General features: G+C 41.1%; 1 protein-coding gene across 2 annotated transcripts; it reads left to right on the forward strand.

Moving 5' to 3' along the window:
• The first annotated feature begins 1260 nt into the window (after positions 1 to 1260).
• On the forward strand, positions 1261 to 19791 carry LOC135708748 (zinc finger protein Xfin-like). 2 transcript variants are annotated; one of them, XM_065230881.1, is made up of 10 exons: positions 1261 to 1381; positions 2472 to 2680; positions 2738 to 2860; positions 2918 to 3215; positions 3289 to 3527; positions 3594 to 4124; positions 4193 to 4690; positions 7644 to 7829; positions 19321 to 19590; positions 19652 to 19791. In XM_065230881.1, the coding sequence occupies exons 2-10, from the start codon at positions 2528 to 2530 to the stop codon at positions 19673 to 19675; spliced, it is 2322 nt and encodes a 773-aa protein (XP_065086953.1). In that variant the 5' UTR covers positions 1261 to 1381; positions 2472 to 2527; the 3' UTR covers positions 19676 to 19791. The 2 variants fall into 2 exon arrangements, with proteins under 2 accessions (XP_065086953.1, XP_065086954.1); XM_065230882.1 differs by having other exon boundaries at positions 19333 to 19590.
• Positions 19792 to 20054: the final 263 nt, after the last annotated feature.

Below are 20054 nucleotides of genomic sequence, written 5' to 3' on the forward strand. Positions count from 1 at the left end.
TGATTTCGACTAGAATAGGGTACGTTAATCGTTTGCTTGGGACCAATAGGCTACTAAAGTGGTGAGCCAATTTAAAATCGTTAGTTTCGTATTGATTGTTGATAGAACCAAAATATTCTAGTACATTTGGTGAAAATGCTAGTTCAATCCAATAGTAGTGTTGCCATGTGGTACAATCCAGTAGTAGTGGTGTTGCCATGTGGTACACTGAAAAATTGCAATAGAAGGTTAGTCACCAAAGTTTTCGAGCCGCTCCGTCTGTCACTTCGTTTGTGGTTGTACGATGTACATCGATTTTGCGAACAAAATTACATCCATTGGTGTAATATTGTATCTGCTTTTTGCTATTAAATCATTATTTCATACATCAGCTTGAATTACATTGATCGATATTACATTTTTTTTTGCTGTGCACAGAGGTGCTTTCATCGCTAAAAATTCGGTTCGCCAGCTAAGCGAAAAAGTGGATCATATTGTTAATATAATATATTTGCTGGCATGGTAAAAGCACACACGAAGTGACAGACGGAGCGGCTCGAAAACTTTGGTGACTAAGAACCAAAACATTCTAGTACCTTTGGTGAAAATGCTAGTTCAATCCAGTAGTAGCACAAACTAAGTGACAGACGGAGCGGCTCGAAAACATTGGTGACGAACCTGCTATTGCAATTTTCAGTATACCACATGGCAACACTATTGCTGGATTGTATCGCTTGGCAACACTAAATGTACTAGAATATTTTGGTTCTATCTCTTTCACTCAAAACTTAAATGCATAAAAAAATGACATATAATGTACACTCTTTGCACACTGTCAAAGAATCATTGTATACACAAAATCAACTTTGTGCAAAACCAAACCAAAACTACTATCCCATCTGGTGGATGATGGCACAAGCTTCTAAGAAAATTACAGCGAACCACATTATTTTAATTGATAATCACCCTAATAAAAAATAACCATAAACGAATGATAACCCAAATCATTGAACTATTCCACAAATGGTTTGGATGATACCCAGAACACGTCGTTAAGCAAATTAACCATACAATTTTTATTAGGGCAGTTAGTCGTCTCTGTCACTTCGTTTGTGGTACGTGCTACCATACAATTTTTATGAGTGTATTAGAAAATGCTTTACCGTTATGGTAAAACACTATCGGTAGGTGAGTTATTTTCTGTTACCGTATAGAAAGTGTTTGCATGCTGAATGTAAACAGTAATCATATTTTTGTTTTTAAATTTTATTGTTTTGATTTGATTATCAGGCAGGCAGATTTTTCTTATAGAAAGAATGTTGTAATTATTGTGCTTTATTTAGTCTATAATACATTTGGAATCTGCTTTGATAACTACAGAAAATAAAAGTTCTTCAACACGGTAAGTTTAATGCTCCTTGAAGGCTGAGTTGGTAGGCTATGTTCTGCTACTAGCGGCAGCCTATTTCGCATTTCCATCGACGAGAATACGAATTCCTTTCTGAAATGGAATGCCTTGGCATTTTACAAAGATCAATCTCGATTCATTTGTCCCCTTTGTAGATGTTGTTCATACAACCCAAGAAGCGCTGCCGATGAAACAGCTGCGTTCGTGGTAGTTTCTTGTATTTTATTCGGATTTTGGAATAGCGCGTTTTCTTGCCCAACTACTACCAGATCCGATGTTATTAATAGGTCTAGCTACTTGGTCTTTGGAACTTGAGATATAAAATTCCTGGTCGTCAATCTGCTCTTCAGACTTTTGTCAAGGCACTTCTCACGTGCAGTATACTCCACTTCTTAGTCTAACCACCTTCCGGTCGGATGCGAGGCAAACACCATTTAGTGTCCTTCCAGCTTTGGCGATTTTCTGGTTACTGGGTCCGCCGTATAGACTATCGCAATCTCGTGGTTCATCCTCCCAAATATTCAAAGCATGCGTCGTTCAAAAACTCCCAGTTTTCAGTGGCTGCAGATCCTCCTTGTCTACGCCTGGTGGTCGTATAGAGAACTACCGATCTTATCAGTATGCACCTTAAGGTACCATATTATTGACGCAGGTTTGCAAACTTGACGCACTTTTGTACTATGTTCACTATGGCGGATCGCAAGACCCTGCTCCCCACGAGCTCCCCACTGCTTTTCGACTGTATTGAGGTCCCCAACAACTGTGTCAAATTTGAACAAATTTGATTACGATCTGGGTTTACGATAGAAATTTAAAATTTATATGGGAAACGAAATAAAACGATTCAGTTATATGTCAAAAATTCAAAAATTGCTCAAAACCAAAATTAATATTGGAAAAACTATGAAATACAATTTTGTGGAAGATCGCAAATCGATTCGATTTATTATTTAAGTTATTATGTATATTTTACTTAACACCAGGCACGTATAAGCTAGTAGTTCTGCCGTTCAAAATATTCATTACGTTAGCTACTGTAATTATTGCATTCAAATTATTCGTGTTCAATTTTCGTACTTTTAAGATTATTCTTCAAGCAATTCTTTAAACGGGACAAATACATTGTATCAAATCTGCCAAATGTCTAAGCCAAGTTGCCTTGAGGGTCACCAGGGGGGCGAGTTGGAACTGCATCGAGAGATATGCGTGGTACGGTTGATGTTCCGGTGCGACATATGCTACGATGATTACGTGAGCAAGGAAGGCATTTGGAATCATCTGGACCTGCATGAGGTAAGACGAAATCAATGTTATAGTCGATCCATACCCCTATGTTGTTTTCATCAAAAGATTGCAGATGAAAGTAAGGAGTTGCACTATCAGGAAATAAAAGCTAAGGACAAATTGTATCAATGCGCACTCTGCAATGACCAACGTGCTTATTTGGAGAGTCTCTACTGGAAGCACGTGCAAGTGAGTGATGGGTTTAAATATTATTGATATAAAACAAATAATTGATTCCGATTACAGGACGTTCACGATGGCTTCTTCCTGCGGTGTCCTGAGTGTGGAGAAAGCTTCCGATCCGAAAAGCTCAAGCATGATCATGCCATCAGTCATTGTAAGACCAGGGATCAAACGGTAACATCGAACTGGAGTGACCTAGAAGCGGATCGCATAACATTTAAACGACGAAATCATCAAGATAATGACGAAGAACATCAAAAACGAGCCCAAACTAATGATATCAAAATGGAAAGAAAAGTAAAGGAATCAACGCTACTGTCACACGAAGGAAAATCATCCATAAATCCATCCACCAAAGTTGGTAAGTTTGTTACACTGAACAGAGTTTGCTTCATATATTTATTTAAAAAAAAAAAACATTTATTTTCTCTTAGATCCTCAATCAAGTGAACAGTCATTTGCCGACTTAGACTGTAATGATGCTACGGATAGTCACATAATCAACAAGGAGTGTAAGGTGATTCCTGTTGCTACTTTAAACAATAATTCTGAAGTACAAGTCCGGTCAGAGAACATTTCGCAAACATTTGCTGAACATCCGCCAAACCAGCCATATTTGTGCGACATTTGTGGAAGTACTTTGACCAGTTATTCCCAGGCCAAATATCATAAAGTTCGTTGATTGAAATTGACCTTCTAATTTTATCTTGGTAATATTGTTTTTTTTTTTTTATTATAGTTGAAAAAGCACACGGATGGAAAGCTCCAATGTCCTCATTGTTTTAGGATGTTTCACCTGAAAAATAAGTTTAAATTACATAAGTTAGCTTGCGCAGGAAGGAAAAATGCATGTGAATTGTGTGGTCGAAAGTTCAAAAACCCAATCGGTGTCAAACGGCACAAGCTACGATCCCATCATGGTAAGAGACCTTTAAAAAATGATAATAACGAAGGCAATGAGGAGCAAAATCAAAACAGTGCCGTGAAGATGGATTCTGATGAATCATCAGCGAATTGCAGTGTAGATAATTCAGCTTCGACACCAGTGAAGAGTTCCGTTGTACACGATTCTTTGAAAGCAGTACCGCAGATCTTGCAGCCACAGGACAATCCATCGAGCGGATTATCCAATATTAAGTGCTCTTACTGTACGAAGGAATTTGCTAATGGACTCTTCCTACGTCGTCACATCGAACATTGCCATGTACCATGCGTATGTAACATTTGTGATATTACTTTCGAAAGTTTTGTGAAAGCGCAGTATCATAAGGTTTGTTGATTGATATTTGCCTATCTGTTTTATATATTTATATTTAATGTCTTTTCCGTACAATACAGATTAAGTTGCACAAGGAACCGAAGCATAGATGTCCGCACTGCCCAAAAACATTCGAAAAGTCTATACGATATTCGCTGCATTTAGCCATTTGCAAGGAAAGGGAGTTTTCGTGTGATTTATGTAATCAAAAGTTCAAAACTTTAAAATATGTTAAAAAGCATAAACGTTTGTATCATCAAGATAAGAATGCGGTAAAGAAAGTGTCTAAGAAAACGACAAAGAAAGCATCAAAGAAAGCGTCAGAGAAAGCGGTCAACAAAACTAAAAATTGCCGTACAAATGGCAGTGAGAAACGAAAACGAAAGCAACCCAAGAGAGGTGCAGTCGAAAAATCACAAAACTCAAAACTAGCTGTCATAACTGATTGCCCGATTTGTGGGAAAACTTTCAGCAGTCAGCACGTAGTATCCCGACACGTTAAAGCAACTCATCAGATGACTATTTGCATAATTTGCCGAACGACGTTCTCCAGTGCAGATGAGCTGATGGACCATAAGGTTTGTATGGTGGTCTCAGTTGGGAAGTTTTTGCTTTTCGAAGCAGTATCTGAGTATTTTTTGTTTGTGTCAACAAAAATCGCATAAGCTTTGATCGTATCGTCCCGACTGGAAGTGACTAATCTTTTCTATTATTTTGGTCATTCCATTTGGTAGTCTCACCTTTGACCTTACGAAGAAAAAGGTCTCTCTCTTGTTGCCATGCTACTGCCCAAGCTACCGAAATTATGTTTTTAACCCAGGTTTTGGCATCTTGAAAGGGTACCTGTGTGATGAGTAGCTGCGAATCACGACCTAAGGCCGCAAGCTTATCTGCGCTTTCATTGCCCAGGATGCCGCAGTGTCCGGGAATAAAAACAAAAAGAGTGTTAGGTTTCACTGTCGCCCGGATCATTTGTACCCATGGGTGACGTATACGGTCCGTTTCAAGGGCTTTAAGGACACTCGCGGAGTCTGATAATATGGCAGTATAAGTTGCCTTTGCATTGGTCGCTGCTTGATGAATAGCGATGGCCTCAGCCGAGAAGACTGAGCACATGTTTGGTAGCCGCTGGTGTATCACAAGATCTCTTCCTGACACACCAACACCTACTCTGCCATTGGCCTTGGAACCATCGGTGTATATTAAATCATATCCAGCTAACGTCGTTGCTTTCATACGATTGAAAGTACTTATAACTCCAGCCTTACTTTCTCCGACTTTATAAGAACATTGAAAAGACCAGTTGACCTTCGGTTTGGAAGAGTCCCATCCTTGGCCTCCGATCCGGTCTAATTCAGCTACCGGTGGGAGTTCCTGATGAGCCAGTTTCTGAAGGAGTTTGTTAGCCTCCCTTAGGAGGAACACTCCCTTCTCATCTCCGTATGTCTTTTCCATGAAGCTCAAAGCTCTCGAGCAGGTGGTTATGGCCATGATGTAATGGAAAGGTAACACTCCAGCTTCGACACACGCTGACGACGCCGGCGTGGATGGTAGCAAACCAGAGACTATTATTATGCAGCGATTGTAGGTTGGTCCTAGTTTCTGCATCATCTCGTCTGAAGATCGGCAGGTGAGCTCTATACCGTATAACAGTCTGCTGGTTACGATGGCCGTGGAAACTCGGAGTGCAATATCGCGGTTATTGTGATTCCGAAGGTTCGTTATCAAGCGTAATAGGCGTATTCTTGATTGACAATCTTCTCGGACCGTGTTAAAATGTCTTATATGGCATTGTGTTGCCTTCGATTTTGATAGGGTTTGACTCCGCCCGGTGTCGGCTGTTACAGATGTGTGTAAAGTTACTCTTGCTCGGTGACAACTCAAAACCTACCGATTTGGCCCATCTGTTAACGGCATTGACAGCTGTTTGAAGTTTTCTCCAAAGTGAAACTGGTCTATGCCCGACAACAACGAGGACGATGTCGTCAGCATAAGCAAAGATGTATATATTTTTGGGAAGGTCCCCAAAGACTCTGTTCATAGACACTAGGAGCAGTGTTACTGCGTGAACAGAGCCCTGGGGGACTCCAGTCTCTTCCCTTGCGATGTTAGACCTATGATTCCCGATGCCGACTTGGAAGGTTCTGTTCTTGAGGAAATTCTGGACAAAGTGAAGTATGTGACCGGATAGGTCCCATTCAGATAATTGTTTTAAGACGAAGGGTGTCCATGTCCTGTTATAAGCTTTAGACAAGTCCAAAGCTGCTATGTCTACGTGCTATTGGGCTTGTAGGGCGGGAAGGGAAGCAAAGTAGGTTCCCGTTCCGTAACCTTTACGGAAGGCATGTTGTCGGCAATCCAACAGATTGTTGTCTTGAAGGAAGTCAGTAAGTCTGCGGTTGACCATACGTTCCAGAACTTTACAAGTGCAATTTGTCAATGAGATAGGCCGGTAGTCCTTTGGATCAGTCGAGGATGATCCATTCTTTGGTATGGGAACTACCAAGCTGTGTCTCCATTGCTTTGGGAAAACATCCTGGGTCCAGTTCTGGTTCAGAAGTGAAAGAAGGATCTGCTTGCCCCTGTGTGGTAGGTGTTTCAGCAATGGGTAACTTATTTCATCAAGGCCAGCAGATTTACCATTACTGTTCGCAAGGGCAAACCTTAACTCCAACATGGAGAAAGGTTGGTTGATCGGTAGAGAGGAGACGTCTTGTGGAATGGGAATATCTAATGACGTTAAGGAGGCAGCATTGCTTCTGATGAAAAGGCCAACATTGCTTAATAGAAATCAAGGAAACGGATACTTTGGACTTCTTTGCATTACTTTGAAGTCTCTAAAAACACAGACGCGATTCGTTTGTGTGTTGTTTGAATAATCATTATTTATTTCAGTTCAGTATCATAAGTAAGTTCCTTAATTCTAGTAGTTTTTCCTAGGTGGTGGGAGAATCTTGAAACAACCATTTACCAATTAACCAATCAAAGAAAAGCAAAAGATAAAGACAAATACCAATACGTGTACGCGACCGCGTCACTGGTATGTTCAAGCTATGCGCTATTGGAATAGGTCAGGAGTAAAAGGAAAGAATATAGGTAAGTGCATAGCGCATTGGGTGATTTCTTTGAAATTCGATGCCATGAGACCGTTTGTCGTTTGGTGCAACATGGGTAATAATTATGAGTCGACACTTTGGTGTCTGGGAACGCAAGTGCATTGGACTGATCGCAACACTTGATGAAATTTTGAATTTCGGCTCAATTTTGATTGAAGGCAGATAACATTAAAGAACCCAATTTGGTGCATTGGAACTTATTTAAATAAGTGCGATTACATTAGCACTAATCACCATCTTAGTGCCCATGGTGGGACTTTGTATGGGAGCGAGCTGTCAACTAATAAATTTAGTATCAACATAATTTGTTTTAAAAATTGAGATAAGAGTCTTGCTATCTGTTCCGACCTTTCATTGAACAAAGTTGAGCAAACGAGAAAATGGTTGCATTGATTCTATGTTTTGTCTCTTTCAGCGCACTTGTCCTAAGAACCCACCAGAGCTCTCCGATTCTCAATTCGGTACAAGGAGAATGTCACCACTAGGTGATAATATTGAAATAAAAATGGAAATCCAAGTAGAGGACACAATGCTGCAGGAACAAGAATACCAAGTTCCTAAAGATGACCAAGGGAAATCATCCATCACAACTTTGACCAAGGTTTGTATATTTTTGCTTTATTTTAATCACCTGTTATCAGATTTTTATTATTTAATTAATGTAGTTAACGGTTACAAGGAAGGGAGATACTTGATTAATGTCAAAATCTGATTCAAAGTTTCCGTGCATACATTGCAGAAACAAAATTAAAAAACAGCTTGAAAATTGAAATCTGTGTTTCATTTGGTGAATTTTCACTTAAATTTCAAATACACCTGCTATTCTACCAGACTTATTTCAACTATAAATCTTCTAGAATAGCAGGGTTATTTGACACTTGAAACATAAATTAAAATTTTCGAAAATCATTCAGTTGTTGATCGATCGATTTTCGAATCTGGTTGACTAGCAAAATTATTTGAAAAATATCAATCCGTCAAATTTAAGAGAAAATTCTCCAAGGGAAACACAGCCTAATACCCTGTTCACACTACAACCCCCCCCTATATTCTTGGGTGCAAACAATGTAAATATTTACCTTTTTTTTGGCAAAACCCAGGTAATCATGACGTTGATGATCGCAGTAGGCCGCGCTTGAAAGCTGACGTGTTTTTCTTTGCTGCGTATTTTTCGTCAGCGAATTAAACTTTTTTTCACTTGAATTTGTTGATTTGTGTGCTGAAATTTAGTTTCAAGTGTTCATAAAGTTATCATTTAGTGATATATCGTGTTTTTTTTCCTGTGTTGAGGTGTCCAGTTTTGAAGCCAAATCAGATTAAAAAAGAGAAGAATATATAGCAAGTGAAAAATAGAATCATGCAGTGACAAAAGAAAGAAGCAAGAAAAAAACGGTCCGTCTCGAGTGCTTCGGTTGACCTTGAATTTAACCTCCAAAATCTACGTCGCAGCTTTAGTTCAATTGTTTGGTGTCGGTTTAGTTGCCTCCCGGGAGCCCGGTTCTCCGAGTTCGGATGCCACACTTTCGGCGCGTAGTTCTATTGAGAGATTCGTCACCGCGGACGAGTTTTAATCCGGTCCGATTGGTGAATTAGCCCGGGCAAGTGCTGATAATATGTCCGTCGCGATTTTTGATGGTGATTCGGTGGCAGACGTTGCCGCTTGGAAAAGTGTTCGGCTGTTGGTCTCTTGACAATGTCGGAGATTGCGACTAATCTGCAAAATGCCTCGCTCAAGACTTGACGGGGTGTAACTGATGGTCGCGAACGGTTCCTAGGAACCGCACTAGACGCGACAGACAGACATGGCAGTGCAAGAAAATTTGTGTTCGGAACTACGTAACCCATGGGTGGGGGGATCAAATTAACATGGTGAGACCAGTCCAAATACCTTTTACAATATAAAAAACCTAAACTAAATACGTGCCAGGATTCAAAAGAACATTTTGAAGCTGGAACTGTGCGTGTTATACTAATATTTAATTGATAGAGGTAATACCTAGGGGTAGGTCACTCCGCACACCAATCTTGGATCATCTTTTTTGTCGGTGTGCCGCAACTGTGACGATTGTGCCGGACATAGAGCAAGCTGCGATTGTTTGTAAAATACCCATCCCGGCAACCCGGTATTTCTGACACCTGGAATGTTTTGGTTTGAAATCGCATGGATAAATCGGATTGAGGATGACGCGGGAAATGGCGGGTGTGTGAAATATCGGTGTTTTGTAATCCATATGCCGTGGATTCACTTGTATGACCTACTATACCCTACTATGAGCATGAGCATTATTTGTATTATAATTATAAGCACTATAAAACAACTATACACAAACTATAAAAGTGTGACCATGGATGTGCTCATAATTTATTATACAAATAATGCTCATGCTCAAAGTTTGTCATCCAAGTGTATCCGCGGCAATAGGATAATAAAAGTTCTGTGTTTTAGTGTTTTATAATGCCCTCAAAGGCAGACCAGAAACCTAGCCTTTAGGCCGGAAAGAGTCGGAACCGGTGGGGAGCATTGTTGAAGACCGACTGTACAGGATTGAGAATAGACTTCTTTAGTTTGTTTTGTGTGAGTTGCAGCATTATTTGAATTAAGGGTACTAATGAGGTCTGATTAACTGCTTCTTCCTCTTGAGTCCACTCTAGAACCTACATTTCGTATTTAGATCTATAAGTGAACTGTTGGTCTGAGTTCCTCTGGTATATTCAATTAGAAGATGTCCCTGAACATACAGTCAAACAGCACGTAATGTTCTGAACAACTTCAATGACAGTTGTCCAGCAGTGCTCCCATTTCCTTTACAACAATCTAATGCCTACGAGATTGTGCCGAAGGTATGCCGAAAATGTGCCGATGGATGTGCCCAAGTTGTGAAGAATATTATTCCGGCACAATGAGCTGAGTGACTTACCCCTTGGGTAATACATACATGCGGGGCTTATTGTAAGTGAAAGTAATCTCGGAATGGGCGTGACTCTCCAGACATTCTGAAATGGGTTGCTGGATCTGCAATAGAGCTATCAGCGTCTAACTCCCGGACTAAAGCTGTCTAAAATGACCATAAATGCGACATAGTAGAGGGAGTTCTTCCATAATAACACTGCCGGCCAGTGGGGGAATACACACACACACACAACCCAGGTAATCATGACGTTTGATTATTGAAAACAATATGAATGAAGAAAAGAGACCAACTGCTGTCATGATTACCTGAGATTTGTCAAATAATGTAAATATTTACATCGATTGCATCGCAGAATTATGTGATATAGTCTATCTCGATCAGAGTTGCAAGATTGTTTTAAAGCATATCGGTATCAAAGGTATTAAAAAATCAATATTCATCGGTATTTACTATTTAATTAATTTTATATTTGTGCCGTTTTTAAAGCGAAAATTTTAACGATGGTGACGACTGAGACTTGAGGGGAATTGCTTTGTTTAACGGCTTTCTCAGTCTTAAAACAGCCTTTTATTTTTAAAGTTATCGCTGTCCTCAAGTGGTGATCAAAATTGTGAGAAAGTAGTTTTATTTTTCAATTATATATCATTAAATGAAACCAAAATATGGAAAATCATCCACAACAACGACTAAACTATTGACCATTACGACAAACAATATTTTCCCTTGAAAAAAGCCACAACCCATGGCCGAAATGTCGAGCAGATTATATCGTAGTCGTAGCAGTGTTTTAAGACTGAGAAAGCCGTTAATCAAAGCAAAATTTTAGCTTTTGTACAATGATCGGAAAATTCTGGAAGAAAACTCCGGGAATGTTTGAATTAGCTTCTGAACGAAGCCGAAAAAACATCCAGAGAAAGACGAAAGAAGCTCTCCTGGATGAAGTTCGAGGAAAATTCTAAGAAAAGTTGGAAAAACATCCGGGAAACTTCCAAGACACGAATTGAGAAACATGTGGCGAAAATTTGAATAAACTATCGGAAAAAAAATTGGATGTCACATTTAAAGGAAGCCAGAAAAGTTTCGGAAACCGGAAGTAAATTTTCAGAAGTAGCCATTTCCAGGGAAAGCCAGAAGAAGCTCGGAAAAACCTTCCAATAGAAATCGAAAAAAAAAACCGTTGGCTTATGGTCGAATTTTACAGAAGAAGACGAAAGAAATTTCTGGGAGAATTAATTGAACTTCCTGGAGAAGACGAAAGAAACTTCCTGGAGACGCTGGCATAAACTTCCTAAGGTAGATTGAAAGAAACAGCTGAAGAAAGTCGGAAGCCAGAGCGCTTACGGAACAGTCGAAAAAAACTAGGACATAATTCCGAAAGAAAGAGATTCCTGGGGGATGTTCTATGGTCCAGACAATTTTCCTGATATTCATAAAACATCCCAGAAAACTCCGCAATTCCATAAATTCCTCGAAATTCCTTCAAAGTTCTTGTAATTTTCTTGAAATTAGGGGCTGTTTAGGAGTTATCTCTCGGAACTTCCCTGGTTATAATAAGACTACCGGAATATCTCTAATCATCTTTGAAGGTCTCTGGACTTTCTTGAAGGTTACTAAATCTATTAGGTGCTCTCACAATTTTCTTGAATTTATTGTAACATCAGCATTGAAGTTCTCTGATCTTCCCATTTTTTTTAATTTTTAAAAGTTATGGACACTGCTAAAAAAGCAATGAACTTCCCATAAAATGTTCTCACAATGTTCTAATGTTCTTGTAACTTCCCTTACGTTTCCTAAATTTGCATGAGCTTCTCAGGACATTGCTGAAGTTTTCGGAAATTGCCTGAGTTTCTCGGAACTCCTTTATAATTTCAGCAATTTAATTAATTCATTGATCTGTCCTGATATTCTCTGAGCTTCACTAAAGTTCCCGAAAACCATTCAATTTCCCTGAAGTTCTTTGGACTTGTGAAGTTTCCAAGATATGTATGATGTTTCCTCAAGTTCACTGAAGTTCGCTGGACTTTTCTGAAATTCCCGGATTTCAGAATTTTAACAGAAGTAAATGAAACTGTCTTTAATTTATCGAAAGTTACACAAAAGTCTGAACTTTTGGTAAGTTTCAGAACTTCTTAAATGTGCCTGCAGCTAGTGTTTTGGGCTACAAAATGGTGAGTTGACAACCTGGAAGGAGCGGAATACCTAGCCCTGGTCCTCACAAGTTCCTTCTTCACGCCTCCTCGAGTCATATGATAACAAAAGACTACCAGCTGAAACATGGACACAGCTGGTTGGCGTAGCCTGGGCAATGTTGCCAGTCCGGCAATAGCAAAGTGAAGAGGTGCGACGCGAACACTGGCGCGGTAACCATAGTACGGTGATAGAGGAAATGCTTCACCAAACCCGAGCGTCTGCTCACCATGGAGGTGCGGCTAAAAACGGCGTCTGTTCTCCATGTTAGGAGCGGCTGATCACCGTCCTAGTGCCAGCGTGGGACTCTAAACAGAGCTGTGCACGATGGTCCCCCGGCGAGACAGGGGGTTGGGGCAGGCCCAACAAGCCGCCCTGGAAAAAAACAAAGTTGCAAATACCGAAGAAAGAAATACGGATCGGAACAATCGGCACAGACCTACGCGACGAAATAAGGACTACGATTGGAAACTCGGAACATGGAACTGCAAATCGCTCGGCTTCCCGGGTTGCGATAGGTTAATCTATGACGAACTTCAACCACGCAACTTCGAAGTCGTAGCACTGCAGGAACTTTGCTGGACGGGACAAAAGGTATGGAAAAGTGGGCATCGAGCGGCTACTTTCTACCAGAGCTGTGGCACCACCAACGAGCTGGGAACCGGCTTTGTAGTGCTGGGTAAGATGCGCCAACGCGTGATTGGTTGGCAGCCGATCAACGCGAGGATGTGCAAGTTGAGGATTAAGGGCCGTTTCTTCAACTACAGCATCATCAACGTGCCACCTGCAGATCACCTGACCAACACACAGAAAACCAAATCGATCACGTTCTAATCGACGGGAAATTCTTCTCCGACATTATCAACGTCCGCACGTACCGCAGTGCGAACATAGATTCGGACCACTACCTAGTTGCAGTATGCATGCGCTCAAAACTCTCGACGGTGCATAACACACGTCGAAGTCGAACGCCACGACCCAACATTGAGCAACTACGGGACACCGGAGTTGCCCAGGACTACGCGCAGCAGCTGGAAGTTGCACTACCCACGGAAGAGCAGCTTGGCGCAGCTTCTCTTGAAGATGGCTGGAGGGACATCCGTTCAGCCATAGGTAGTACTGCTATAGCGGCACTAGGTACTGCAATCCCGGACCGAAGAAATGACTGGTTTGACGGCGAATGCAAACTGTTAGTAGAGGAGAAGAATGCAGCACGGGCGAGAATGCTGCAACACCGCACGAGATTGAATGTGGAGCGATACAGACAAGCGCGGAACAGACAAAACTCGGTTTTCCGAAGGAAGAAGCGTCAGCAGGAAGATCGAGATCGCGAGGCGATGGAAAATCTGTACCGCGTAAACGACACACGGAAGTTCTACGAGAAGCTAAATAGTTCGCGCAAAGGCTACGTGCCGCAAGCCGATATGTGCAAGGACTTGGACGGTAACCTTCTCACGAACGAGTGTGAGGTGATTGAGAGGTGGAAGCAGTACTATGACGAGCACCTCAACGGTGAAGCAGCAGAAAACGAAGGTGGCACGGCAACAGACCTTGGAGCACGCGCAGAAGACGACAGGCTACCGGCCCCTGATCTTCAAGAAGTTGAGGAGGAGATCGGTCGGCTGAAGAACAACAAAGCAACTGGTGTAGATCAACTACCAAGTGAGCTATTGAAACACGGTGGTGAAGCACTGGCTAGAGCGCTGCACTGGGTAATTGCCAAGATTTGGGAGGAGGAGATATTACCGGAGGAGTGAATGGAAGGTGTCGTATGTCCAATCTACAAAAAGGGCGACAAGTTGGATTGCTGCAACTACCGCGCGATCACACTGCTGAGCGCCGCCTACAAGGTACTCTCCCAAATTCTATGCCGCCGTCTGTCACCATATGCAAGAGAGTTCGTGGGGCAATACCAGGCGGGATTCATGGGTGCCCGCGCTACCACGGACCAAATTTTCGCGATTCGGCAGGTTCTGCAGAAATGCCGCGAATACAACGTGCCCACACATCATTTGTTCATCGATTTCAAATCCGCATACGACACAATCGATCGAGATCAGCTATGGCAGATTATGCACGAGTACGGATTTCCGGATAAACTGACGCGATTGGTCAAGGCGACGATGGATCGAGTGACGTGCGTTGTTCGAGTATCGGGGACACTCTCGAGTCCCTTTGAATCTCGAAGGGGGTTACGGCAGGGTGATGGACTTTCGTGTCTGCTGATCAACATCGCGTTAGAAGGTGTGATCAGAAGAGCTGGGATAGACACGAGTGGCACGATATTCAGGAAGTCCATCCAGCTCCTTGGTTTCGCCGATGACATTGACATTATGGCACGGAACTTTGAGATGATGGCGGAAACGTACATCAGACTGAAGGCTGAAGCTAGACGGATTGGACTTGCCATCAACGCATCAAAGACAAAATATATGAAAGCAAGAGGTTCTAGGGAAGACAATGTTAGCCTCCCACCCCGAGTTCAGATTGACGGTGACGAAATCGAGGTGGTCGATGAGTTCGTGTATTTGGGCTCACTGGTGACCGCCGAAAATGATACCAGCAGAGAAATTCAAAGACGCATTATGGCAGGGAATCGTGCCTACTTTGGACTCCGGAGGACGCTCCGGTCGAATAAAATTCGCCGCCGCACGAAGTTGACTGTCTACAAGACGCTGATTAGACCGGTGGTCCTTTACGGCCACGAGACCTGGACTATGCTCGTGGAGGACCAACGCGCCATTGGTGTTTTCGAACGGAAGGTGTTGCGTACCATCTACGGTGGAGTGCAGATGGATGACGGAACGTGGAGGAGGCGAATGAACCACGAATTGCACCAGCTGCTGGGAGAACCATCCATCGTCCACATTGCAAAAATTGGGCGACTACGGTGGGCTGGGCACGTCGTAAGAATGCCGCACGACGACCCAGTGAAAATGGTTCTAGAAAGCGACCCAACAGGAACAAGAAGAAGAGGCGCGCAGCGGGCAAGGTGGATCGACCAAGTAGAAGGTGACCTGCGGACCCTTCGCAGACTACGAGGCTGGCGAACTGTGGCCATGGATCGAGTAGAGTGGAGACGACTTCTTCGGACAGCAGAGGACAACAAGGCCTTAGCCTGATTGGTAAGGTAAGTAAGCTAGTGTGAATCCGAAATAAAAATTTGATAGCATCCTTGAAGTTCCGGGAAAGTTAAAAAACTGGCGCGAGAAGATGAAAGAATCATTCGAGCGAAGGCTGAAGAAGCTTCCAAGGTAAGGTGGAATAAAATTCCAGGGAAAGCTGGATGAAACTTAAGGAAGTTATTATTTAAAAAATATTTCTCGATTCCCTAGGAATTACCGGAAAGAGCCATCAAATATTTCTCGATTGATGGGTGGCCAAAAACGGTGAGGAAATGCAAACATTAATCGAAAGATTATCAAGCATAAGGCATCTTTAGAGATGATTGTTTAGAACTTTGAAGGCTCAAAAAATATGAAGTATTCAAAAAGATACAACTCTCTCACAAAAATTTCTCCGAAACTCGAGCGCGAAAAGGCAATAATAATTTTGATTATTAAAAAAAAAAATGATATAAATCGGTGTATTTTTTTGCGTTTATTTATAAGCCCCCCTCGCCTATTAGGCATTGCTTCGGCCGATAACCATTATTACCAATTAGAACCCTTCCCGCTTTTATTTTTCAAATAAAACGTATTATTCCCTATTTGATAAATTGCATTATTTTCATCTAAACGATCTGTTTGCTGACCAGTCTTCTGGGTGCACTGATCAGCACGAACTTTATTTTTTTCGTTCTCCTTGTGTTTCGACAGCCGGCGTTTGTTGGTATTTTCGAAGAGATTCTTTGTTGCGTTCGATGAGCTGTGCTAGAATTTTCGTCGTTACTTTCAACGTTTGAAGTGTGATGAACCACGGTGTTTCGCTGTTGTTCTTCTGCTGAGAACCCGGTGAAAGCAGGAGATGATTGACCCGATGTCGTTGGCTGGTTTTGTTCGATATCAATCGACGGGAAATCAGCGAGACTGAATACTAGCCTGATGCAAAATTTGACTTTTTCTCTCCACAGTGCTTAAATGGTTTCAATTCGGGTCCTGATTAGCCTCCCAAAGTTACAACTCATTTGGTTAGAAACAGTCTTCGCACAAGCCATTTGAAGTGTACATGTAAATTACTATAGGAAATCTTAACTTTTTGTTCATTGCCTTCTAGTCTTTTTCCATATTGAGCTGCGGAACAGTTCGATAGCCATTCTTATAGAAAATTTTCTCAGCTACAACTTTGCTCAAGATTGTTTCTATTTAAAACGAGATAGGAAAAAGTTATTAATTATTTAAGAGATTGGTAAACTTATGACATGATCAAGCAGCTGCTCTGTAGGCAACACTGTATTTTGCAGTGTGACATAGTAGCCATGATTTTTGTGTCCTATTCAACACCCCAGAAACACCAATGTTGCCTGCTGAGCAGTTGATTGAGCATGATCATAAGACATCAGCGCATTGAAATATTGATAACTTTCGATCCTTAATTTAATCTGTTCTTCAGCAAAGTTGTAGCTGGAAAAATTTCCTACAAGTACAGTTGAAAGCTTTTGAAGCAGACCGATATGGTGAATTATTAAATAGACATGAACAAAAATCTTGGTTTTACCATAGTAATTTCCATACAAACTTCAAATGGTTTGTGCCTTCTCAGTTTCTCAAATTTTAAGAGGTTAGTCAGGATCCGATTTGGAATCGTTTAAGTATTGTGGAGCGAAAATTTCAAATTTTGCATCACTCTACTGAATACCCCCTCGGTTGGTGGAGCTGCTGGAGCGGTGCTATTGTTCGATGTGGCTACATCCAAACATTTCTGTTTGGGATGTGCTGCTCAACCACAATGGCGGCACGTTTTTGGCGGCACGCTTGTCGCACGTTACCAACTTTGTTTCGTTGTCGACCGTGATGTACAATGAAATGGCGCTTTCGAGTCGCATTCGCAAGACTCGAACACCGCTCAGGAATCCTGGGAAGTAGTGCTTCCATTTCTCACGTCGACTGGAAATCACTGTCCCGTACTTTCCATGTGGTTCATAACAGCGGCTTGTGGCCATGCCAGAGGAAGGTCATGCACTCGAATGGTCACTGCTTCACAATTCACATATATCGGGATTTTGAACTCACTTTTCGCACAGAGAATCGCGTGTTTATAGTTGTGCGCCTTTTCATAGCGCAAGGCAACTTCATTGTCTATCATCTAAAAAAAAAAAAATTCGGACGTTATGAAACTGAATGCATCTAACGTCCGAATATTGAAGCTGAATATTGTTCTCGAAGAATTTTTGCACTTTTCTTGCATTGGGACGAACTGGAAGGACACTGAAGTCAACAACAAGTGTGTTTTTTTTTCTGTTCACCAGGTTAAGCAGAGCAGAAAGAGCATACGTCCGATGAATACGAGTAATGGCTGTCGAATGTATAAATCGGTGTAAAATCTTAAAAATCTGTATTCTTAAGAACCTTATCTGTATATCGGTATCTAGTTTGGAAATCGGTATAAATACCGATAAATCGGTATATCTGGCAACGCTGATCTCGATATCAGAATCCATGCATCAAGTTTTCACTGGAAATAATATTTGAGACACTTGAGACACTGTACACTTCAATTTTTTTACCGACTTCGGTAATTGTTTACCGAACTTTCAACAGCTGTTCGGTAAATCTTTGACAGTTATTTCAAAAGCTGTTTCACTCAATTTTAATTTCAACCCACTGTCAGCCTTGTACAAATAATCGAGTCTTGCCATTGTGGTGAAGTTTTTCCTGGTTTGAAGCTTTAAAACGAATGAATTACATTGGCTAAATTTACCGAACAGTATCTGTTGAACGTTTGATAAAAACATGATGTAAATGCTATGTTCAAATTGATGTAAATATGTTCACAGACACAATTTTGACAAACCCATAGTTAAAAATCGGACGGTCAACTACAAAGTGATTTTTGAACGTTTTAATTGATTTCCGAAGAGTAAATTTTAAGCGCAATTTCACCAATTAAAGCACTACTTAATGTCGCATCGACCCCAGTTTTAATATAAACTACAATTTTAACAAATTGAAAAATCATACAAATTACAAATAAATTTCAGATCAAAGCACAAAACTGACATCTGCCGCCGTATTCGCGGAAAATATTTATCCTAGCCACGAACACGCGTACAAAATTTATTTGTTGGTTCGTGTCTAATCTATTTCGGACAAATTATTTTCATCTAGATAAAACATTTCTATAGATTTGACAGATGGGATCGTTGCACATTTGAATCGGTCGTTATGGATTCTCGATCAAGAGTTAAGTGTAAGTTTCATGTCGGTTTGTCGGTGACTGACTTGCGATTACATTTAACGTCAATGAGTAAAATAATCGCAAGTAAGTCACAATTCCATGACGATGCTGCATTACTTTAGCACAGTATTGAACAGTAAAAAGATACCATGGTCCCATAGAACGTTATTGAATGTTTCTGGATTTGTTCCGCTGGTTCAAGAGCAATGGCCGAAACATATTCCGGTGAGTATGGGTCTTCATCAGACCAGAGCTTTTCGTAAACGTGCCAAACCCACCATGCGATAAATCAATTCATGATGCGATGTGTTGTCTAATATTTCTAACATATTTTTTTCTAATGGGACTGACTTGCGGCTACTTTTTGCTGGGGCAATTTGACTTGGTATTGTTTTTCATTTTTCTTGAACAAACCACCTTTTTTCAATATCACATCAAATTGATAAAAATGCAGATGGGACTGACTTGCGATTACCGGCAAAGTTATCGTTCAGTAAACACATGTTTTTATACAGTCCACCGACTCTTTTTCGCGCTGAGCAATCCGAACGAACAATAATGTTAACTCGACCACACGGTTGTCAAAACATGATAATAACGCTTATATCAAAATATCAAATTTTGTTTTCATTCGTTAACTGTTTTGCGAATTCATAGATGAAATTTCAGGATCCTGGCGGCAAATCGAAAGACATTGCATCCGAAGATGTATATCTTGGAAATGGAATCAAAATCAAACAAGAATGTCCAGAAGAAGAGGAGGACACCTTCATCGAATCTCAGAGTACAACGGAATGTTCGGTATGTCGTGGAGATAGCAGCGATCGAAACGAGCCCCCTTTACGTCATGAAGCTGATGATCAGTTCAGTCCGTGTTCAAGTTGTGGGCATATCTTTGCCACCAGAAAAAGAATGAAGTATCACATGGTTGGTATCAAGAGTAATACTCGGTTGAGAGCTTGCAGAATTTAAATGTTTTGTTTTACAGGTCGTAATTCCCACAGAACCATGACAAAGTTGTTCAAAGAGCTTTCATCTCGTCTGCAACGACGCAGAATCACACCGACATCCCCGAAGAAATTTAATTAAATATAGTATTATAACAGCTCCCTTCCTCAGAGCGGCAAGGTAATTTAGATTTAGGGCGAGTGAGTTAAGTAACATACATTAATAACTAATGGTCTATTCTGACAATTTTCAGAAAGAAAAACACATTGTACCTCGTTTTAAGCGTCCTCGCATCGATATCCATTAAGAAGCCGCACTCTTGGCAAGAAATACAGGACGATATGGTGAAAAGCGGAAAATTATTTGGTAAGAATACGCAAGATTTTGATACACTTGATGATTTAAGTCGATAATTGTGGTCCCCCAATGGAAACGCCCTTTGC

This window comes from Ochlerotatus camptorhynchus, unplaced genomic scaffold, assembly GCF_037179485.1.
Source record: "Ochlerotatus camptorhynchus isolate MF236.1 unplaced genomic scaffold, CSIRO-AGI_Acam_v1.1 ptg000334l, whole genome shotgun sequence".
NCBI lineage: Eukaryota > Metazoa > Arthropoda > Insecta > Diptera > Culicidae > Ochlerotatus > Ochlerotatus camptorhynchus.

Bases quoted from the DNA above. Each gene is read 5' to 3' on its own strand.
- LOC135708748 (XM_065230881.1), top strand. From the start codon at position 2,528: ATGTCTAAGCCAAGTTGCCTTGAGGGTCACCAGGGGGGCGAGTTGGAA. The intron at 3,216-3,288 runs GTAAGTTTGTTA...ATTTTCTCTTAG, and splicing joins AAATCCATCCACCAAAGTTG to ATCCTCAATCAAGTGAACAG. The intron at 4,125-4,192 runs GTTTGTTGATTG...CGTACAATACAG, and splicing joins TGAAAGCGCAGTATCATAAG to ATTAAGTTGCACAAGGAACC.